Here is a 19,206-nt window from a genome sequence, read left to right as displayed (position 1 = left end):
AAATCCCACTTATTAAACCTGACAGGGTACACCTGTGAAGTGATAACCATTTCCGGTGACTACCTCTTGACGCTCATCAAGAGAATGCCAAGAGTGTGCAAAGCTGTAATCAAAGCAAAAGGTGGCTACTTTGAAGAACCTAGAATATAACACATATTTTCAGTTGTTTCACACTTTTTTGTTAAGTATTTCATTCCACATACATATACAAATTGAGGTATAAAAGGTCTAAACAAAGAACAGGTCATCAATGTATCATAGCATTATAAACATAACATCCATTACTTGTTGAAGTATTCTACATCATCAGTAGAGGCATTACAGCAAAAGTCACCACAATCAAAACTTTACAAGTCACAAATTCTTGAAAACAGTTAAAAATAAAAAATAATGTGTGGAATATTCTCTACAGTTATATTAATATTTGATAATATTAAAATCTATTTATTTAATCTATTTCTTTAATAGCCAAATAAAAAAAAATAATACTAATATGACAGCTTAGAATTCAGCTAATTTAATAAACTATTCTAAAGTTTTGGAACTTTAAGTTTACTAGTTGAATTCCTGTGTTGAAATAAATGTGACAGATATAAATATTAAAATCCTAAGTGGGAATTTTACTGTCAGCATTTGGACTGTGAAACTGGTGACATAAAGTATGTAAAGGTTGCCCAGTTAAGTCCCAAGATCTTTCCTGCCATGAAGATTTAATTGCTATAGAACTTAAAGGGAGGATCTTAATATCTATTATTCATAATTTCTAGTTAAAAATCAAAATTAGTCTTTTTAAAACATTAAACTTAAAATTAAGACTTGATTGAACAAACCAACAAAACTCAATGATCTATCTGTATCTGAGACTATGTGGAGACTTTATAGGGAATGTGTCATCAGAAAATGACCTACTGTTGTATTCGGTTTTGGTGTTAAATGTTTTTTTTTTTCATTGTTACTATTTTTTCAGATCTTTATTAAAATATAATTGAAATCTTGCAATTTTCATACTGGCCCCTGGGTCTACTTTAAACTCTTTTTCCTGTTATTTAAATAAATCCACAAGTTTATTAGCAGCAATATACTGACTCAGACCCTACCTTTTGCATTGAAGCTTCTAATGAGATAGAGTATAGCTCATTGTAAAAGGGAGGAAACCTGTGACTTCACCAATTTTAACTGGGGGGTCATGTTTTATCAGTTGTACATAGAGGTGTTATCTGTTATTGTAATCCTGCCTCTGATGATAGTGAAACTGATGAAAAACTTTCTGTACAGGACAAACATTTTAGCCCCAGTGGTCAGTGTGGACATTGCATTATGTATTATTATTTTACCATTTTAGAAATATTTTACAATATTATCAAATATTAATATAACTTTAGAGAACATCCCACACAGTATGTTTCATTGTATATTGTTATTGAAACTCTGTGACTTGTAAAGTTTTTGGGTATGGAGACTTTTGCTACAGTGACTCTTGTTAAAGTAGGATTCTACAACTAATGGATCTTAAGGTATACTTAAGGTATACTTTTGTGTGTGTATATATATATATATATATATATATATATATATATATATATATATTTTTTAAACAAATTTGGGATAATGATAAAATGTAAAATATTGTAAACATTTTTAATACCTATCACTGGAAGTCCAATTAAACAGCAGGTTGTTTTCTAATCATACATTTCTTTTAAAGCATGCGTAATGGAATTCAGAATGCTGCTGTAAACCTTAACCTTAAGGGTTCACTCACACTTGCATATAAAAAATTGGTCCTAATCTCATACACAAAACTTGGCCGAGTATCATGCTTATGTTCTGAGTATTTCACTCCATATGCCTTGTAAGTATTATGCGAGTGTAGAATTTTTTCTCAGCTGACCTAATAATATTTATGCACTTACATAGCCCCATTAATTCCACAGTAGTTTAGATAAATTAGTAACACTTTTCCCACTGGGTCTCACAATCTAAATTTTATATTAGTGTATCTTTGGAGTGTGGGAGGAAACCGGGGAACACAGAGGAAACCCACACAAACATGGGGAGAACGTACAAACTCCTTGAACGTGGTGGGAATTGAAAACAGGATCTTAGTGTTGCAAGGCTGCAGTTCTAACCACTGAGCCACCGTGTCTGGTAATACTAAAAGCCATTTGCTCTCTACCAGCTTTCTCTGATGTAGTATAACAAATAAAAACACAAATTATTGAAAGGTCCTCAGAATAAAAGTACTAGACAACTCATTTAAATAAATCTTACTCATCTTCAAAAATGGCGGCATACTGGTCAAAAGCATAACTTTAAATTCCGTAGAACTTCTCTATATTTATGAAGTTCTAAAGTCATCCAGAACTCTGGTTTTATGTGCACAGATGCTGATGGAGTTTTGGAATCTCACTCCTTCCCCTTTTTCAGGCTGTCAGAAGTCATGGAAAACCTAGTTTGACAGCTTTTAACACCTTATCGCTAGTGCATCTGTTAAAGCAACACATAAAAAGCACATTTTCTGGCAGCCGGTGAGGGAGCCGGTGGGAGGCTTCTCCTCAGTTTTCAGAAATTACAGTCTTTGTACAATGATAGGCTAAAGCTGGTGTCACACTAAACGACAGCGACAACGACGTCGCTGTTACGTCACCATTTTCGGTGACGTAACAGCGACCTTGTAAGTCGCTGTTATGATCGCTGCTTAGCTGTCAAACACAGCAGAAGCAGCGATCATAAGGTCGCTGTGCTACATGTTCAGAGAGCAGGGAGCCGCGCTTAGCGCTGGCTCCTTGCTCTCCTGCAGCACACATCGGGTTAATTAACCCGATGTGTGCTGCAGCTACATGTCACAGTTCAGAGAGCAGGGAGCCGCGCTTAGCGCTGGCTCCTTGCTCTCCTGCAGCACACATCGGGTTAATTAACCCGATGTGTGCTGCAGCTACATGTCAGTGCAGAGAGCAGGGAGCCGCGCGCACTGCTTAGCGCTGGCTCCTTGCTCTCCTTGCTACAGTATACATCGGGTTAATTACCCGATGCGTACTGCAGCCACATGTCACAGTGCAGGAGCCGGCACTGGCAGCAAGAGCGGAGGCTGGTAACCAGCGTAAACATTGGGTAACCAGGGAAAGGTCTTCCCTTGGTTACCCGATGTTTACGCTGGTTACAGCTTACCGCAGCTGCCAGTGCCGGCTCCTGATCGCTTCATTTCGTCGCTCTCTCGCTGTCACACACAGCGATGTGTGTGTCACAGCGGGAGAGTGACGACCAAAAAATGAAGCTGGACATTCAGCAACGACCGGCGACCTCACAGCAGGGGCCAGGTCGTTGCTGGATGTCACACACAGCGACAGCGACGGGACGTCGCTGCAACGTCACAGAAAATGGTGACGTAGCAGCGACGTCGTTGTCGTCGTCGTTATGTGTGACACCAGCTTTAGACTTTACAGCAGCCCTAAACCTGCAATCCAACAATGTCATTGTTCTTATTATTTACACTACTTTTATTAAATTCACTCTTCGGCTATCACAATAGATTACGTTTACTGTTCTTGCCTGCACCCCAGTGACAAATTCCGACCCTCAGTATTGTCCTTTGCCATTGTTAAGTTCCTGTTCATATTTCCACTTGACCTAATTCGTCAACATTTTCTGATTCATGTCAATGTGTCCACCTCCTGTCAAGTTATTTTTCCTTCTTTCAAATCTGTTGGCGCAAATCTGAATTGACTCATAAATCTCAGTTGACTTGTGTAGCGCTCTGACTTTCAGTCTTTTTATTTTTATACTTTTTCCAAGTATAAGAGTACATGGAGCTCTCCAATTAGTCATAATGTAAGGACTCAGTTCTTGAACATTAGAAAATTATTGTAGACAATTTTAATACTGTGGATATTTTATATTTGTTTATCTAAATATTTTTTCACATTTATATAATAATATTTAATAAATATTAATATTTATAAAATAATAAATAAGAAAGTGTTAAACATACTAACAAAATAAATCCCTTATATTTAGCTCCTAAATTTAATGCCTCCTTTCATTAATTTCTCTTAATTTTTGGCCTTTTGATTGGCCTTAGTATTAGTATTTTTATCTAGTTAGATCTGTTTTATTTCACAATATATGAATGAATTTGCTCATAGAACATTTTCAATAGTTCCACTACAGTTATGCAACATAAAGGGGCTGTACCCTTGTATGGTCCCCAAAACGTTTCCAGCTTTCCAGGCTGCTCTGTACACTATAGTTCATGATACTATAGAAAATAACAATATGGCTTCTTCCTGGACAATATAGAAGTTGTTATAATAATACCCAGGGGTGTAATGATTGTCGCTACTGTGACTGGGCCTGCGGGTGGAGGGGGGCCTAATTCACCTGGATGAGGGCGCTGGAGAGTGCACATCCAACAGAAATGCATTGCAGCACAGAAGCCCGTTGGGTCCCTGCATCGTAATACACGCCATTAGCCAAACAGAGGCCAAGATCTGATGTTGGAGCATCAGACATTGGCATCGCATGGCAGTGCCCAGGATTGGGGACATTACTATTTAATGAAAGGGGAGGGAGGGTAACACAGTTGAAACCAGAAGTTTACATACACTCTCTAAAAATACACATCTGCATGTATTTCTCACTACCATGAAATCAGAATAAAAGTTTCCTGTTTTAGATCAATTAGGAAACAAAATTATTTATATTTGCCAAATTCCAGAATAATGAGAGAGAGAATGTTTTAAGGCATTTTTATTACTTTTTGCAAAGTAAAATGTTTACATACATTTTATTAGTATTTGGTACCATTGCTCTTACACTGTATGACTTAGATATCCTTCCACAAGCTTCTCACAATAGTTGGTAGGAATGTGAGTTCATTCCTCCTGACAGAACTGCTTTAACTGAGCCATGTTTGTAAGTTGCCTTGCTTGCACCGGCCTTTTGAGCTTTGCCCATCACCTTTCAATAGGATTGAAATCAGGGCTTTCTGATGGCCACTCCACAACATTGACTCTATTATCCTAAAGCCACTTTGTAACCAATTTGGCAGTATGCTTCAGATCATTGTCCATTTGGAAGACCCATTTCAATCCAAGCTTTAATTTCCCGGCTGTTGTCAGGAGATGTTGCTTCAGTATTGCCACATAATCTTCTTTCCTCATGATACCATCTATTTTGTGAAGTGCACCAGTCGCTCCTGCAGCAAAACAACCCCACAACATGATGCTGCCACCCCGGTTTTTCATAGTTGGGATGGTGTTCTTCAAAACTTTACTCTCATTACATAAAAAGGAACAAGGGTAATTATGGCCAAACAGTTCAATTTTAGTTTTGTCAGACCACAGGACATGTCTCCAAAATTAAGGTCTTTGTTCCTGTGTGCATTTGCAAACATTAATCTGGCTTTTTTATGTTTATTTTGGAGTAATGGCTTCTTACTGGCAGAGTGGCCTTACAGGCCATGTTGATGTGACGCCCTGGACTAGCCACGTAGACACAAGTAGACTCCCACACTACACCTGTCCCCTAAAAAGGAGTCATCAGCCAACCACAAAAACCCTAGTCACCTCCCTCAGTGCTTGATGGACTTACCAGGGGGGCGGAGCCAGGTGGTTGGCACACCCACTGAGGAGTTCAGAGAGCCTGAGGCAGGAAACACAAAAAGTTCAGTTTGGAGTCGAGTTTGAGAGTGGAATAGAGGAGGTCAGGCCTGTGTGACAGGCCTGTAACAGACTGACAGGTGCAAGGGTTGGAGCCCAAGCACTTTTGGCTAGGAGGCAAGCGGAGGCATCTGGCTGCAGGAGCCGGGAAGACGGCTCGGTGGAACCGTGGTGGACCAGAACAGGGAACCGACTCGGAAACCGGAGCACACAGGGTGGTACTCAGACCCTGAAACGAGGTCCAGAATCCACTGGACTGAGTTAATTCACTGATTGCAGTCTGGACTATAGGTCGTTTCCCACCCAAGTCCCGACTGAAGACAACAGCCCACCGAGAGGGATAGAAAGCCACCGCACAGGCAGAGAGATCCCACGGGCCAGCATCTTCAGGTAAACGGGCTCTCCCGACATACATACAGCCGGGGAGCGGACTCCCGTCGCTGAAGCACAGGCAGTCTACATCTACACAACACGGTGAAAAAAAAAGGCAGAGACCACCATCCGGATGGGGGACCCGACCGCAGCTGGCTGCGGACACCGACCACCATCAACTTGGTTTACCAGTGACTTGTACTCACTGTTATTGACACACACAACAGTGCCCTCCGGCCGCGCACATCGCCCTGCACTGCCCAGCTCTCCCCAACGGGTCCTGGGGCCACCACACTTCCCCACGGAGGGGTTAAAACCTTGCTGCATCACCATCTGCCCCGAGTGCCCAGTAACCGCAGCGGTGGTGTCCACCTTCACCACAACCCGTGGGTGGCATCACGAACTTAAACACGGCTCCGGCCGTACACCTACCTACCAGCCCCCTAAGTAGCGCCAGCACCCTTTCAGAGCCAAGTGACCCCGGGTCTGGAGACGCTCAAGCCACCCACCAACGAGCCCGGATTCGAGCGGCTCGGCTGCAGCCGAGCGCGGGGCGGTACACATTGACTCTTCTGGCGTTACGAACAGGATACTTACCTATTCACTCACCTGGTGAAGTGCGCCTTGAAGTTGAAGTCAGCGGTGATCCGTTGCAAAATTTTCAGAATCCGCCATCTTGCTGCCATCTTTTGGCGCGAAGATTTTTGACGGAGTCTTCTTCCCCGCAGAAAGGGCGCGAAAGCCGAAGCCCCGCCCTCTGGGAACACGGCCGTGCAGCAAAGCACGCGGTCGGAAAGCGAAACTAGAGAGAAAAAGAAGCGAGTGCGACGAAGAGACCAAGGGGGGGCAGGTGAAGATTCAGCGACATGTGACCTAGCTGATAAAGGGCAGGGACTCCAGGACCCTGCCACACTTCTGGTTCTTGGACCCCCGTGAAGGCGCAATGGCTGACCCGTCCCGCAAGCCCGTAGCACTGGAGCCCGCACCCGGAACAGCGGGGTGGGTGGAAGCTCAGACGACATTGATGTGCCGCCGTCTGCAGGCACAGGTGCGCTTCCTGATGGAGCGATGGGCGGCCGAGATGGAGGAGATAGCTGCGGCCGTGTGGGTACGTGAAGTGGAGGCAATTTTGGAGGAGCGGGTAAGCGACCCATGCCCCAGTGTCCCCAAGGGACCGGCCGATGCGACTGAGGGACCCGGTCTGCCCCTGCCCTCTATGTTGCCTCCCTCGCCACCCGTACCGGCTGCCGCCGCTCCCCCATTCGGTCTGCTGCCCCCGACACCGGCAGCGAACCCGTACAATCCGCCCACGAGGACCCGCCGGTAGAAGCAGCCCGAGGACGGCCAGTCATCCGACCGGCACCAATACCACCACTTCCCTGGAAGACCTATCTCCAGAGGATGCCCGCTCCCGGTGTGGACCCGCCAGTCCCGGAAGTGACTGTGCCCAAGGTGATCCAGGCCCCAGCAGTCTGCCTGGCCAAGATGGAGGTGGCCGTAGACCAGAAGTCAGCCCAGCAGATAAAGCTGGCCGCTCCCAGGTTCCAAGCCTCGGCTGAGGCGTCGCAGGGTTGCCGCTGCGAGGCAGCTAAGCAGGCCACGACACAGCGGGGTTCCCCAGTGGAGAAGGTGCCGGTCGTAGTCGGCATGGGAGAGCTCCGGCTGGGCTCGACCCCCGCGCAAAGAGAGCAGGCAGACGCTCCGTATTGGGAGCGGCAGCAGCACCAGCTGGGCCGGGAGATCGCGGCACGTAACAGGCAGAAGGCAGAGGTGCTGGCCCGGACCATCAGGGAAAAAGAGAACCTCCGCAGCACCACCCATTGGGTACGGGGCCTGACCTATGAAGGTCAAGTGCGGCAGTTTGACACCAGCCGTGGTGGGGATTTATCTATGAGCCCGGCCTGGAGGCGGAAGTGTTTGTGTCCTGCAGGGATGTGTACCTCCACCTGCCCATTGGTCACCCGGACCGTGACCTGGAGCCCGGAGAGCTGGTGAGCTACACCCAGCATTGCGGGGAGAGGGGCTGGTTCGCCCTTGATGTGAAGAGGAGGGTGACCCGTAGTACCCAGTCCCCTCCCCCGCCATACAGTCCCGAGGAAGAAGAGTGTTAAAAAGGTATCGGTTCCCGACTACCATACTGCCCATCCCCATTGGGACTTTGTTTGATTCCCGCTGTTTACCCCATTTTAAAATGAACATGGCTGAGAACTTGCAGGCCACCCAATAACTTTTGGGTTTGTAAATAGTCCCAGACCACCCTTTCAGGTCCTACAGTCTCCGGAGAGGCTGGTTGGAGGAATGGCCTGCGGCAGAGGAGGCCGAGGTCCCGTCACCATGTAGACCAGTGACAACCCTCTGGGCCAGGGGTCCCCTGGACGTGGGACTCTGAGAGACTGCCGGGTAAGGAACTTTTTACCCGGCCCGTATGAGCAACACCCGGACCTGACCCGATTCCTGGACTGGGGAAAAGGGGTGCTGACCTGTTTTTAGAGGCAGCATCAAGGTTTAGGTTTGGAGAAACCAAGGAAAAAAAATGTGAAAACATACCCTGCTGTAACTAAATAAAAGCATAGTGCATATAAACATAGGGTACTTAGTAAACACTGTTTTTGATCAAAAAAAGCATAAACCTATCCCACCAAACGTCAAGGTGTACCCAGTTGGGATAGTACCTACACTCTCTAATATTAAAACCTTACCATGGGTCTAAAATAGGCCTCAATGTGGCTAAGGGCTGAGAGCGACCGGGTCCCAACAGGACACACACAGTCAGGGGGATTCACAGAATGAAATGTCCAGCTCGCTGAGAAGGGGGCCACTCCCTGTTTGTACTGAATACAAAAAAACTACATAAAAACAAAAAAGTGAGCCGGAGTATGAGATGGTATACATGGAACTTGTGAGACCATGTTCCCACTGGCCATGAGACAAAGAGAAACCAAGGAAAAAAATGTGAAAACATACCCTGCTGTAACTAAATAAAAGCATAGTGCATATAAGCATAAGGTACTTAGTAAACACTGTTTTTGATCAAAAAAAGCATAAAGCTATCCCACCAAACGTCAAGGTGTACCCAGTTGGGATAGTACCTACACTCTCTAATATTAAAATCTTACCATGGGTCTAAAATAGGCCTCAATGTGGCTAAGGGCTGAGAGCGACCGGGTCCCAACAGGACACACACAGTCAGGGGGATTCACAGAATGAAATGTCCAGCTCGCTGAGAAGGGGGCCACTCCCTGTTTTTACTGAATACAAAAAAACTACATAAAAACAAAAAAGTGAGCTGGAGTATGAGATGGTATACATGGAACTTGTGAGACCATGTTCACACTGGCCATGAGACAAAGAGAAACCAAGGAAAAGGTTTAGGTTTGCTTGTGTGGGCAAATGGAAGGACCCAGTCCCGTCCCATTCCCGGTTTAATAAAATGTTGGTAACGTTTAAGCAAAATGCCTCCCATAAGGGATGAATACAAAGCTTTCTTGATTGTAAATACTGTTATTATAACTGTACATATGTTCTCTTTTATCTTTTCCAGTTACAAAATAAACGGTGGTGGTCGGACTGCCCGCGGACGGTCTGTGGTTAACCAAGGGGGAGTGTGATGCCTTGGACTAGCCAGGTAGTCACAGGTAGACCCTCACACTACACCTGTCCCCTAAAAAGGAGTCATCAGCCAACCACAAAAACCCTAGTCACCTCCCTCAGTGCTTGATGGACACACCAGGGGGGGGAGCCAGGTGGTTGGCACGCCCACCAAGGAGTTCAGAGAGCCTGAGGCAGGAAACACAAAAAGTTCTTTTTGGAGTCGAGTTTGAGAGTGGAGTAGAGGAGGTCAGGCCTGTGTGACAGGCCTGCAACAGACTGAAAGGTGCTGGGGTTGGAGCCTGGGCACCTTTGGCTAGGAGGCAAGCGGAGGCATCTGCCTGCAGGAGCCGGGAAGATGGCTCGGTGGAACCGTGGTGGACCGGGACAGGGTAGTTGCCCGCCGGTACCGACCCGAGGAACCGACTCGGAAACCGGAGCACACAGGGGGGTACTCAGAGCCTGAAACGAGGTCCAGAATCCACTGGACTGAGCTAATTCACTGATTGCGGTCTGGACTATAGATCCTTTCCCACCCAAGTCCCGACTGAAGACAACAGCCCACCGAGGGGGATAGAAAGCCACCGCACAGGCAGAGAGATCCCTTGGGCCAGCATCTGCGAGCAAACGGGCTCTCCCGACATATACACAGTCGGGGAGCGGACTCCCGTCGCTGAAGCGCAGGCAGTCTACATCTACACAACACGGTGTAGGATAAAGGCACAGACCACCATCCGCCTGGGGGACTCGACCGCAGATGGCTGCGGGCACCGACCACCATCAACTTGGTTTACCAGTGACTTGTGTGTGTCAATAACAGTGAGTACAACAGTGCCCTCCGGCCGCACACATTGCCCTGCACTGCCCAGCTCTCCCCAACGGGTCCCGGGGCCACCACCCCTGCCCACGGAGGGGTTAACACCTTGCTGCATCACCATCTGCCCCAGGTGCCCAGTAACCGCAGCGGTGGTGTCCACTTTCACCACAACCCGTAGGTGGCGTCACAAATTTAAACACGGCTCCGGTCGTACACCTATCCACCACCCCCCTAAGTTGCGTCAGCACCCTTTCAGAGTGAAGTGACCCCGGGTCCAGAGATGCTCAAGCCATCCACTTATGAGCCTGGATCCGAGTGGCTCGGCTGCAGCTGAGCGCGGGGTGGTACACATCAATATAATACTCGTTTCACAGTGGATAATGACACAATCTTACCAGCTTCCACTAGCATTTTCACGAGGTCTTTTGCTTTTGTTCTTGGGTTGATGTGGACATGTCTGACCAAAGTACATTTATTCATTCAGAGCCTGTCTCCTTCCTGAGGGGTATGATGGCTGAACATTCCCATTTTATTTGTACTTGCATATAATTGTACAGATGAATGAGGTACCTTCATGTATCTGGAAAATTGCAGCCAAGGATGAAGCAGACCTGTACAAGTCCACAATTCTCTTCCTGAGATCTTGGCTGATTTCTTTTGATTTTCCCACGATGCTACATAAAGATGCAGTGTGTTTCATGTGTGCATTAAAATACATCCACATGTGTCTCTAGTTAACTCAGATGTTGCCAATAAACCTATCAGAAGCTTCCAAAGACATTACGTAATCATATGGGCTGTCCCATATTGTTTAAAGGAATAGTACTATTAATGTATGTAAACATTTGACTTTGCAGAAAGTAATAAAAAATGCCTTAAACATTTTCTCTCTCACTATTCTGGTATTTGGCAAATATAAATAATTTTGGTTCCTAATTGACCTAAAACGAGAAAGGTCTATTCTGATTTTCATGTCAGATAGAAAAAAAAACATGAAGATGTGTCTTTTTAGATAGTGTATGTAAACTTCTGGTTTCAACTGTATGTCATTATAGGGTTTAGAACTCTACAAGGGTTCACACATCTGACCAACATACAGGTGGAAGGGGAGGCAAGGTCCAAATTGTGCATCAGGGCCCATCAGACTATAGTTAACATGTCTATACCATTTTGGCATCGTTCTGACATCCTGATCTACCTTTACTGCTTGTAACACCAAAAGCTCTCTGCTTTTATTCAGCTTCCCTTACTTTTTAATTCAAATATAGGAGGAAGCAAGAAAAACTGGAGCAAAGATCTCTCAATACTACTAGAATTGTGTGCAGAGTGCCTGCCAGGTGGTGGCAGAACAGGAAGTCTGTAAGGTGTGTATTCAGCCAATTAGAAATGAGTGGATCTGACAAAATTCTAATTTGCCTGTTTGCACTGATTTCACCGAGAAGTTTGATTCTTGGAAAAAATATTCTCGGCAAATGTAATCTTCCTTTTTATGTTGTTGGGTTTCTCCAGACACATAAGAATAATAAATGTAAGATGTAAACATTAACAAAAATATTTATACTCACCTCACTGTAATCTCTCTGACCACTAATTCCCAAATTGCTGTCCAGTCTTTCGCGCATCCATCACATTACATCTCCGACCCGGTTTGTATTCTATGCCGGGACTTCCAATTCCGGATAGGCCCCCAATGATACGCAGTGAAGTACAGGGCCTTCTTTTTGCCTAGAGTGCACATTGGGCTGGAGATGAGGTTGTGACACAGACATGGAGGACAGGAAAGCAGGCAGGGTGCAATGGTGACAATCGGAGAGGCAAGTGGTTAGGAAAAAAATAAAAAAAAACCATACCTCTCCGCTTACTTTTCAGGATGTCTCTACTGCTCTCTGTTCAATCTCCGGTTCTTGGCATCTGTATTATACTCACCTCACTGCTCACCTCTCTGATCACTAATTCACTAATTGCTGTGCGGTCTTCCGAATATCCATCATGTCACATCTCTAGCTTGGTGTTCACTCTAAGCCAGGACATCCGGATGTGAATAGGCCCCCAAGCATGCTCAGTGAAGTCCAGGGCTTGCTCGTTGCCTAGAGTAAACATAGGGCTGGAGATAAGGTTGCGATGGAGACATGGAGAACCAGACAGTGGACAGTGTGCAGTGGTGACATCCGGAGAGGCAAGTGGTTGGAAAAGGATAAAAATACATACTCACTTCTCCGCTTACCTTTCAGGACATCTTGACTGCTCCCTGTTCACTCTCCGGTTTTCGGCATCTGTGTTAGGCTATGTGCGCACGTAGCATTCTGTCCCTGCAGAAATTTCTGCAGCGATTTGAACAGCACACGTGCGCTTCAAATCGCTGCAGAAAGAGTCCTAATGAAAAAAAAAAAAGCTGATTTCATGCACTCTGAGTGCAGCCCCTCCCATAGACAGAGCGGGGGATGCATGCAGAGCGCATGAAAGAAGTGACATGTCACATCTTAGAACGAGCGCTTCTGGCAGCAGCCAAAGCGCTGCGCTCTAATACGCCACGTGTGCACGTCTCATGCACAATCTTCATAGATTGTGCTGGGGACGCAGGACGCATGCAGTTTCGCTGCGGTGCAGAACGCAGCGTAACTGCATGCAATGCGCACACGTGCGCACATAGCCTTATACTCACTTCACTGCTCACCTCTCTGACCACTAATTCCCTTATTGCTGTCCAGTCTTCCACACATCCATCACGTCACATCTCCAGCCCAGTGTTCACTCTAAGCCAGGACTATTGTTCAGAAAGATGGTCGCCGAGATTCACCACCATTTTGCTGAATTTGCACAGAGCAAATTAAAAAAAAAATCTCCAGAATTCGTTAAATTTAAGTAGAACTCAATTTCACTCAAATACATTTGCCCATCTCAACAGCCAATAGCTGTGTAGCAGAAACCAATGTGTCAGTTTGACAGATTTTCCTGTATGACCTAGTGACATGCAAAAATATTAATATTTCCTAAGGTATATGAACCTATAGTGTATAACCAGCTTGGAAAATTATAATATAATTGAGGGACCGGAGTTAAAGAATTATTGAACATTATTTGAGCTTTATTTTATTACTTAAGAACCTTATTGCTGGAGTTTCACTTTAAAGGGAACCTGTCACCAAATTTGGGGCCTATAAGCTGTGGCCAAGACCAGTGGGCTCTTATATACAGCATTCTAACATGCTGTGTAGAACATAAAAACCACTATATAATACTCACCTAGGAGCTCGCTCCGGTGCAGACTTGTCAAATGGGTAGCGCCATTCTCTGGGACCAGCACCTCCTCTTTCGGCCATCTCGGTCTTCCTTCTTCTGAAGCCGGCGTGCATGACGTATCCTATGTCATGCACACAGGCCAATACTGAGGTCCTGCGCAGGAGCACTACAATACTTTGATCTGCCCTGAGCAGGGCTGGCGAATGTGTATGACGTAGGACGCATCATGCACACCGGCTTCAGAAGAAGGAGAACTAAGATGGCTAAAAGAGGAGGCGCCAATCCCGGAGAATGGCGCCACCCATTTGACCAGTCTGCACCAGAGCGACCTCCTAGGTAAGTATTATAAAGTGTTTTTTATGTTCTACACAGCGGCCTGGGCTCTTATATACAAGAGTTCACTGGTGGTGACCGCAGCTTATAGACCCTTTAAGTTGCCTATTTATAAAAAGAAACCAGTAATCTACATGCTTTTTGTTATACAGTGACTTTATTGTAGGATGGACATTATTATGGGAAAAAATCTAAGGAACTTTCTAGTACATTTTAGAATCTTTAAACTTTATACATTACCGTACTCATATGGTACGGATCTTAATTCGCAACCTTTACCAATTCAAGGGCTGCATTCATACTTCTTCGTGTCATCAATGGAAAAAAGTCAATAAGGTCATTGACAGACACAAACATAATAAACTTTTGTGAAAACCTGTAAAAAATGGGAACAATTAATGGAAACCTACCAGGCCCTTAAAGCCCCTCAATTGCCCCAGTACAATGTGTTTCCAGCTTCCGAATAATGCCTTTGATACACGAGAAAATGCCCATAAATATCATCATAAAAATAGGCTTTTAATTCCATCATGGACACATAAAAATTCACCTGGAAGGTGTTCCTTCACAAGAGCAGTCTGGTGTTACATACCATAATCATGTCCACTTGGGTGTGATTGACATCTTCTTGACTCACTTCATTTTCTTTTCTGTGCCTTGATACTAAAGACTAAAGCAAGCACATGTCCAGTGGTGTAACTAGAGTCCGATGTGCTTTGGTGCAAGTATTAGACCAGGGTCTCCCTGCATGTCGGTCAGATGTATAACACTGTCAGAGTGGGGGACATATAAACCAGGAAGAGGCCCAGAATGGGGGACGTATATACCACGAAATGGTCTAGGATGTGGGACATATATAACAGGATGGGAGCCTATTTACCAGGAAAAGGGCCCAGGATGGGGAACAGTAGTACAGGATAGTTGACATTACTACATAATGAATAAGGGAGGGCAACAAATATGCATTTATAGAATTATGAGCACTACAGGGGCCTAGAAAAGTAATAAAGGTAAGCTTTACTGTCTGGTGGGGTGCCCAGAAAAATGTTAATTAAAATATAGAAAATTTTAGCACACCAATAATGAAAAAAATAGATTTTCATGCAAAATGTGAAATTTTATACAAGCCACCATCAGAGAATTCAGAATAGAACTCAACATTTCGGCTCATCTGAGCCTTTATCAAGGTATATCTGCAGGAAGGGCTGGCATCATTTGAGGAATTCTGGGCTGTGTACTCCCAGCATGGCGTGCACAGCCCAGACTTCCTCACATGTTGCCAGTCCTTCTTACAGATATACCTTGATAAAGGCTTGGATGAGCCAAAATGCTGGGTTCCATTCTGTATTCTCTGAAGGTGGCTTGAATAAAAATTCACATTTTGCATGAAAATCTATTTTTCTCATTATTGGTGTGACAGAATGTTCTATATTTTGATTACCATTTTTCTGGGCACCCCTTCAGAGAGTAGAGCTAGAATTTATTACTTATCTATGTGATCATAATCCTATAGAGATATACTTGTTGCCCTCCCCCACTCATTTTGTAGTAATGTCCCCTATTCTGTACTCCCAATCCCCATCCTGGGCCCCTTCCTGGTAAATACGTCCCCCATTCTGGTATATATGTTCCAAATCCTGGAACCCTTCCTGGTATATATGTCCCCCACCCTGGAGCCTTTCCTGGTAAATATGTTTCCCAACCTGGTATATATGTCCCAATCCTGGACCTCTTCCTGGTATATATGTCCACCATCCTGGGCCCATTTCTGGTATATATGTCCCCCGTTCTGCAACTGTTCTCCAATGCATAAAAAAAAACAAAAAAAAAACATTTTTCTCATGATGGCGCTGCTATGTCTTTGACTGGCATGGTAATGTGAGGTACCATCCTCCGATTTGCCGGAATAGTTTATCGTAATACAGAAAATCTCTATGTCGCAATGCATTTCAGCTGAATGTGCATCCTTGGACATATATTCTGCTAAACTAGGGGTCCCCTCCTCCTTAACGATTGCAGACTCAGAGGGTGTGACCACCATAGTTATGTCTCCATGAGTGATTCAAGGACAAGAGAGAATAATTGTGAGTTATCATTAATATCATGTGACCTTATATGTCATCTCACTACAAATTGTAGAATAATACCACTGCTATCAGTGTGCCTGCATATGCTACAAGTAGTTAATAATAGTTGCTTCCTGCAAAAAAAATAAAAATAATATATATACATTTAGAAATACTTACAATTTAACTATAAAAAAAAGTATTGAGTGATTTTATTGTAATAACTTTATTTTTTTTTGTTTCTCATTTCCCTTCAGGATTCCCTTAGTGAACCTGTAAAAAAAAATGTAACAGGCGTCTACTATTTTTGTTTACGAATGGGACTCACAGAGCAGAACTCTACTGGACAAATATATTTTTATAATATGTAAAAACTGCAGACACTGTAACTTTTTTCCTCAAAAAAATTTGTTTTTTTTGGGTTTGTTTTGGATAAAAGACAAACGAAGAAAAAAAAATACATTCAATGATTTGAAGAAATTATCAAACAAAAGACTGACCATATGAATTTTTGGAATTGGACTGTGATTTTTGAACCTGTGCCAATAATACCAATATGTGCCATGAGTCGATGTGGGACGCTTCCATTGAAAAAGAAGTTAAGTGAATTCACCTCTGAGTAGCGGCAAAAATAAGGATTTGGTGACCTGTTTATAGGGAATTAAACATTGTATAGAGACATAAAAACTACATTTTTTGTGGCGTAGCATTTTAACGGCTATTGTTTTGTTTAACGCATTTCTTTTAGTTGACACTCAGACATTTAAGTATAATTATTATTTTTTTTAAAGTCATTGCAACTGCTTTAAAATAAGCAAATAATCAAAGATATCCATGTGAAAGTATGACTTTTTTAAGGAATCAGTATTTGAATTGTTCTTTAAAGTATTGAATTGCCTCTTAATACTGTAATACTGAAAACCTATATGCAACAATACTTTTTATTATCCTTATTTATTCATTTTATGTTGAGGAAAATATTGATCCTTTTTTATTCCATCTATCTTATTTTGTGGGGGTAGCAGACAGTAAATAAATATTAAATTTATAAAAATAATTTTAATTGAAAAACCCAAAAATGTGATCAGTGATGTCATGTACTGTATATATATATATATATATATATATATATATATATGTATATATATATATATATATATATATATATATATATATATATATATATATATATATGTATATATATATATATTCATGAACATATGACTATGCATATACATGTATAGACAAGTGTATATATGTGTATATATATATATATATATATATATACATAGGCAGACAGATGGATAGATAGTTAAGTATATATATATATATATATATATATATATATCTATATATATATATATATATATATTTATTTATCCATCTGTCTGCCTGTGTGTGTGAATGTATTATATATATTTATCTATATATATATATATATATGTATATATATATATATATATATATATATATATATAGATAGATAGATAGATAGATAGATAGATATAGATATAGTCATGGCCAAAAGTATTGACAACCTTGAAATTGGTTCAGAAAATTAAGTATTTCTCCCAGAAAGTTATTGCAATTATACTTGTTGTTATACAGAGAGGAACTTGGTCAGAATTTCACACAAAATTGGCACCCTCAACTTAATAGTTGGTTGCGCATCCTTTGTAAGGCGGGCTTTGCCCACTGCGATATCGCAGGTGCGATGTCGGTGGGGTCAAATTGAAAGTGACGAACATCCGGCATCGCATGCGACATCGCAGTGTGTAAAGCCTGGATGATACGATTAACGAGCGCAAAAGTGTTGTAATCGTATCATCGGTACAGCGTCGGCGTAATTCATAATTACGCCGACGAGATGGTCCGATGTTGTTCCTCGCTCCTGCGGCAGCACACATCGCTGTGTGTGAAGCCGCAGGAGCGAGGAACATCTCCTACCGGCGTCACTGCGGCTTCCGTAGGATATGCGGAAGGAAGGAGATGGGCAGGATGTTTACATCCTGCTCATCTCCGCCCCTCCGCTCCGATTGGCCGCCTGCCATGTGACGTCGCAGTGACGCCGCACGACCCGCCCCCTTAACAAGGAGGCGGGTCGCCGGCCACAGGGACGTCGCACGGCAGGTGAGTGTGTGTGTGAAGCTGGCGTAGCGATAATTTTCGCTACGCCAGCTATCACCACATATCGCTGCTGCGACGGGGGCGGGCACTATCGCACTCGGCATCGCAGCATCGGCCTGCGATGTCGCAGTGTGCAAAGTGCCCCTAAGACATAGCTGCAATCAATCGCTGACTATAACCACCAACAAGCTTCTTACTCCTCTCACCTGAAATTTTGGACCACTCTTTTTTTGTAGACTGCTCCAAGTCTCTGATATGTGAAGATGTCCTCTCCTATCAGCAATTTTAAGATCTCTCTACAGATGTTCAATGGGATTTAGATCCAGACTCATTGCTGCCACTTCAGAATTTTCCAGCGCTTTGTTTTTATCCATTTTTTCATATTTCATGATGCCTTGCACACAGTCAAGATACCCAGTGCCAGAGGCAGCTAAACAACCCAAAATATCTTTGAGCCTCCACTATATTTGTCTGTAGGTACTGTGTTATTTTCTTTGTAGGTCTTATTCCATTTTCAGTAAATAGTAGAATGATGTACTTTACCAAAAAGCTCTTTCTTGGTCTAATCTGTCCACAAGATGCTTTCCCAGAAGGCTGCTGTGGCTGCTTATCCACCATCCAGACTATCCTGCATTGAAACCTTTGATCAATTGTTCTCTTCTGTCTACGTCTAGGAAGATTAGCTACAATGCTATGGGTTTGAAACCTCTTGATTATCTTGACCACTATGGACAAAGGAACATCAAGATCTCTGCAGATGGACTTGTAACTTTGAAATTGTTGATATTGTTCAAACGTTTTGGTTCTCAAGTCTCTAGAAACTTGTCCCCTTTCTGTTCTCCATACATAGTGTGACACACACTAACACAAAAAGATGCAAAGATTGAGTCAACTTCTCCCCTTTTTGTCTGGTTTCAGGTGTGATTTTCATATTGCCCACAGCTGTTACTTGCCACAGGTGAGTGAGAATGGGCATCACCTAATGGAAACAAAGTTGTTTACCCAT

At 43.6% G+C, this 19,206-nt stretch overlaps 1 protein-coding gene across 4 annotated transcripts in view; it reads left to right on the top strand.

The window, feature by feature from the left end:
• Window positions 1-17,169, top strand: part of AJAP1 (adherens junctions associated protein 1) — a 399,752-nt gene extending 382,583 nt beyond the window's left edge. For 2 of the 4 annotated variants that reach the window (XM_075329241.1, XM_075329237.1), the window contains one exon: window positions 16,331-17,169. In XM_075329241.1, the coding sequence (XP_075185356.1) occupies window positions 16,331-16,352 (22 nt within the window). In that variant the 3' untranslated portion in view covers window positions 16,353-17,169. Of the gene's footprint in view, window positions 1-11,702; window positions 11,799-16,330 lie in introns of those variants that run through there. The other 2 variants (XM_075329236.1, XM_075329238.1) reach the window with 2 other exon arrangements.
• Window positions 17,170-19,206: the final 2,037 nt, after the last annotated feature.

This window comes from Anomaloglossus baeobatrachus, chromosome 11 (genome assembly GCF_048569485.1).
Source record: "Anomaloglossus baeobatrachus isolate aAnoBae1 chromosome 11, aAnoBae1.hap1, whole genome shotgun sequence".
NCBI classification, from domain to species: Eukaryota; Metazoa; Chordata; class Amphibia; order Anura; family Aromobatidae; genus Anomaloglossus; species Anomaloglossus baeobatrachus.
The sequence above is the reverse complement of the archived record's forward strand: the minus strand, read 5'-3'. Positions and strand labels throughout refer to the sequence as shown.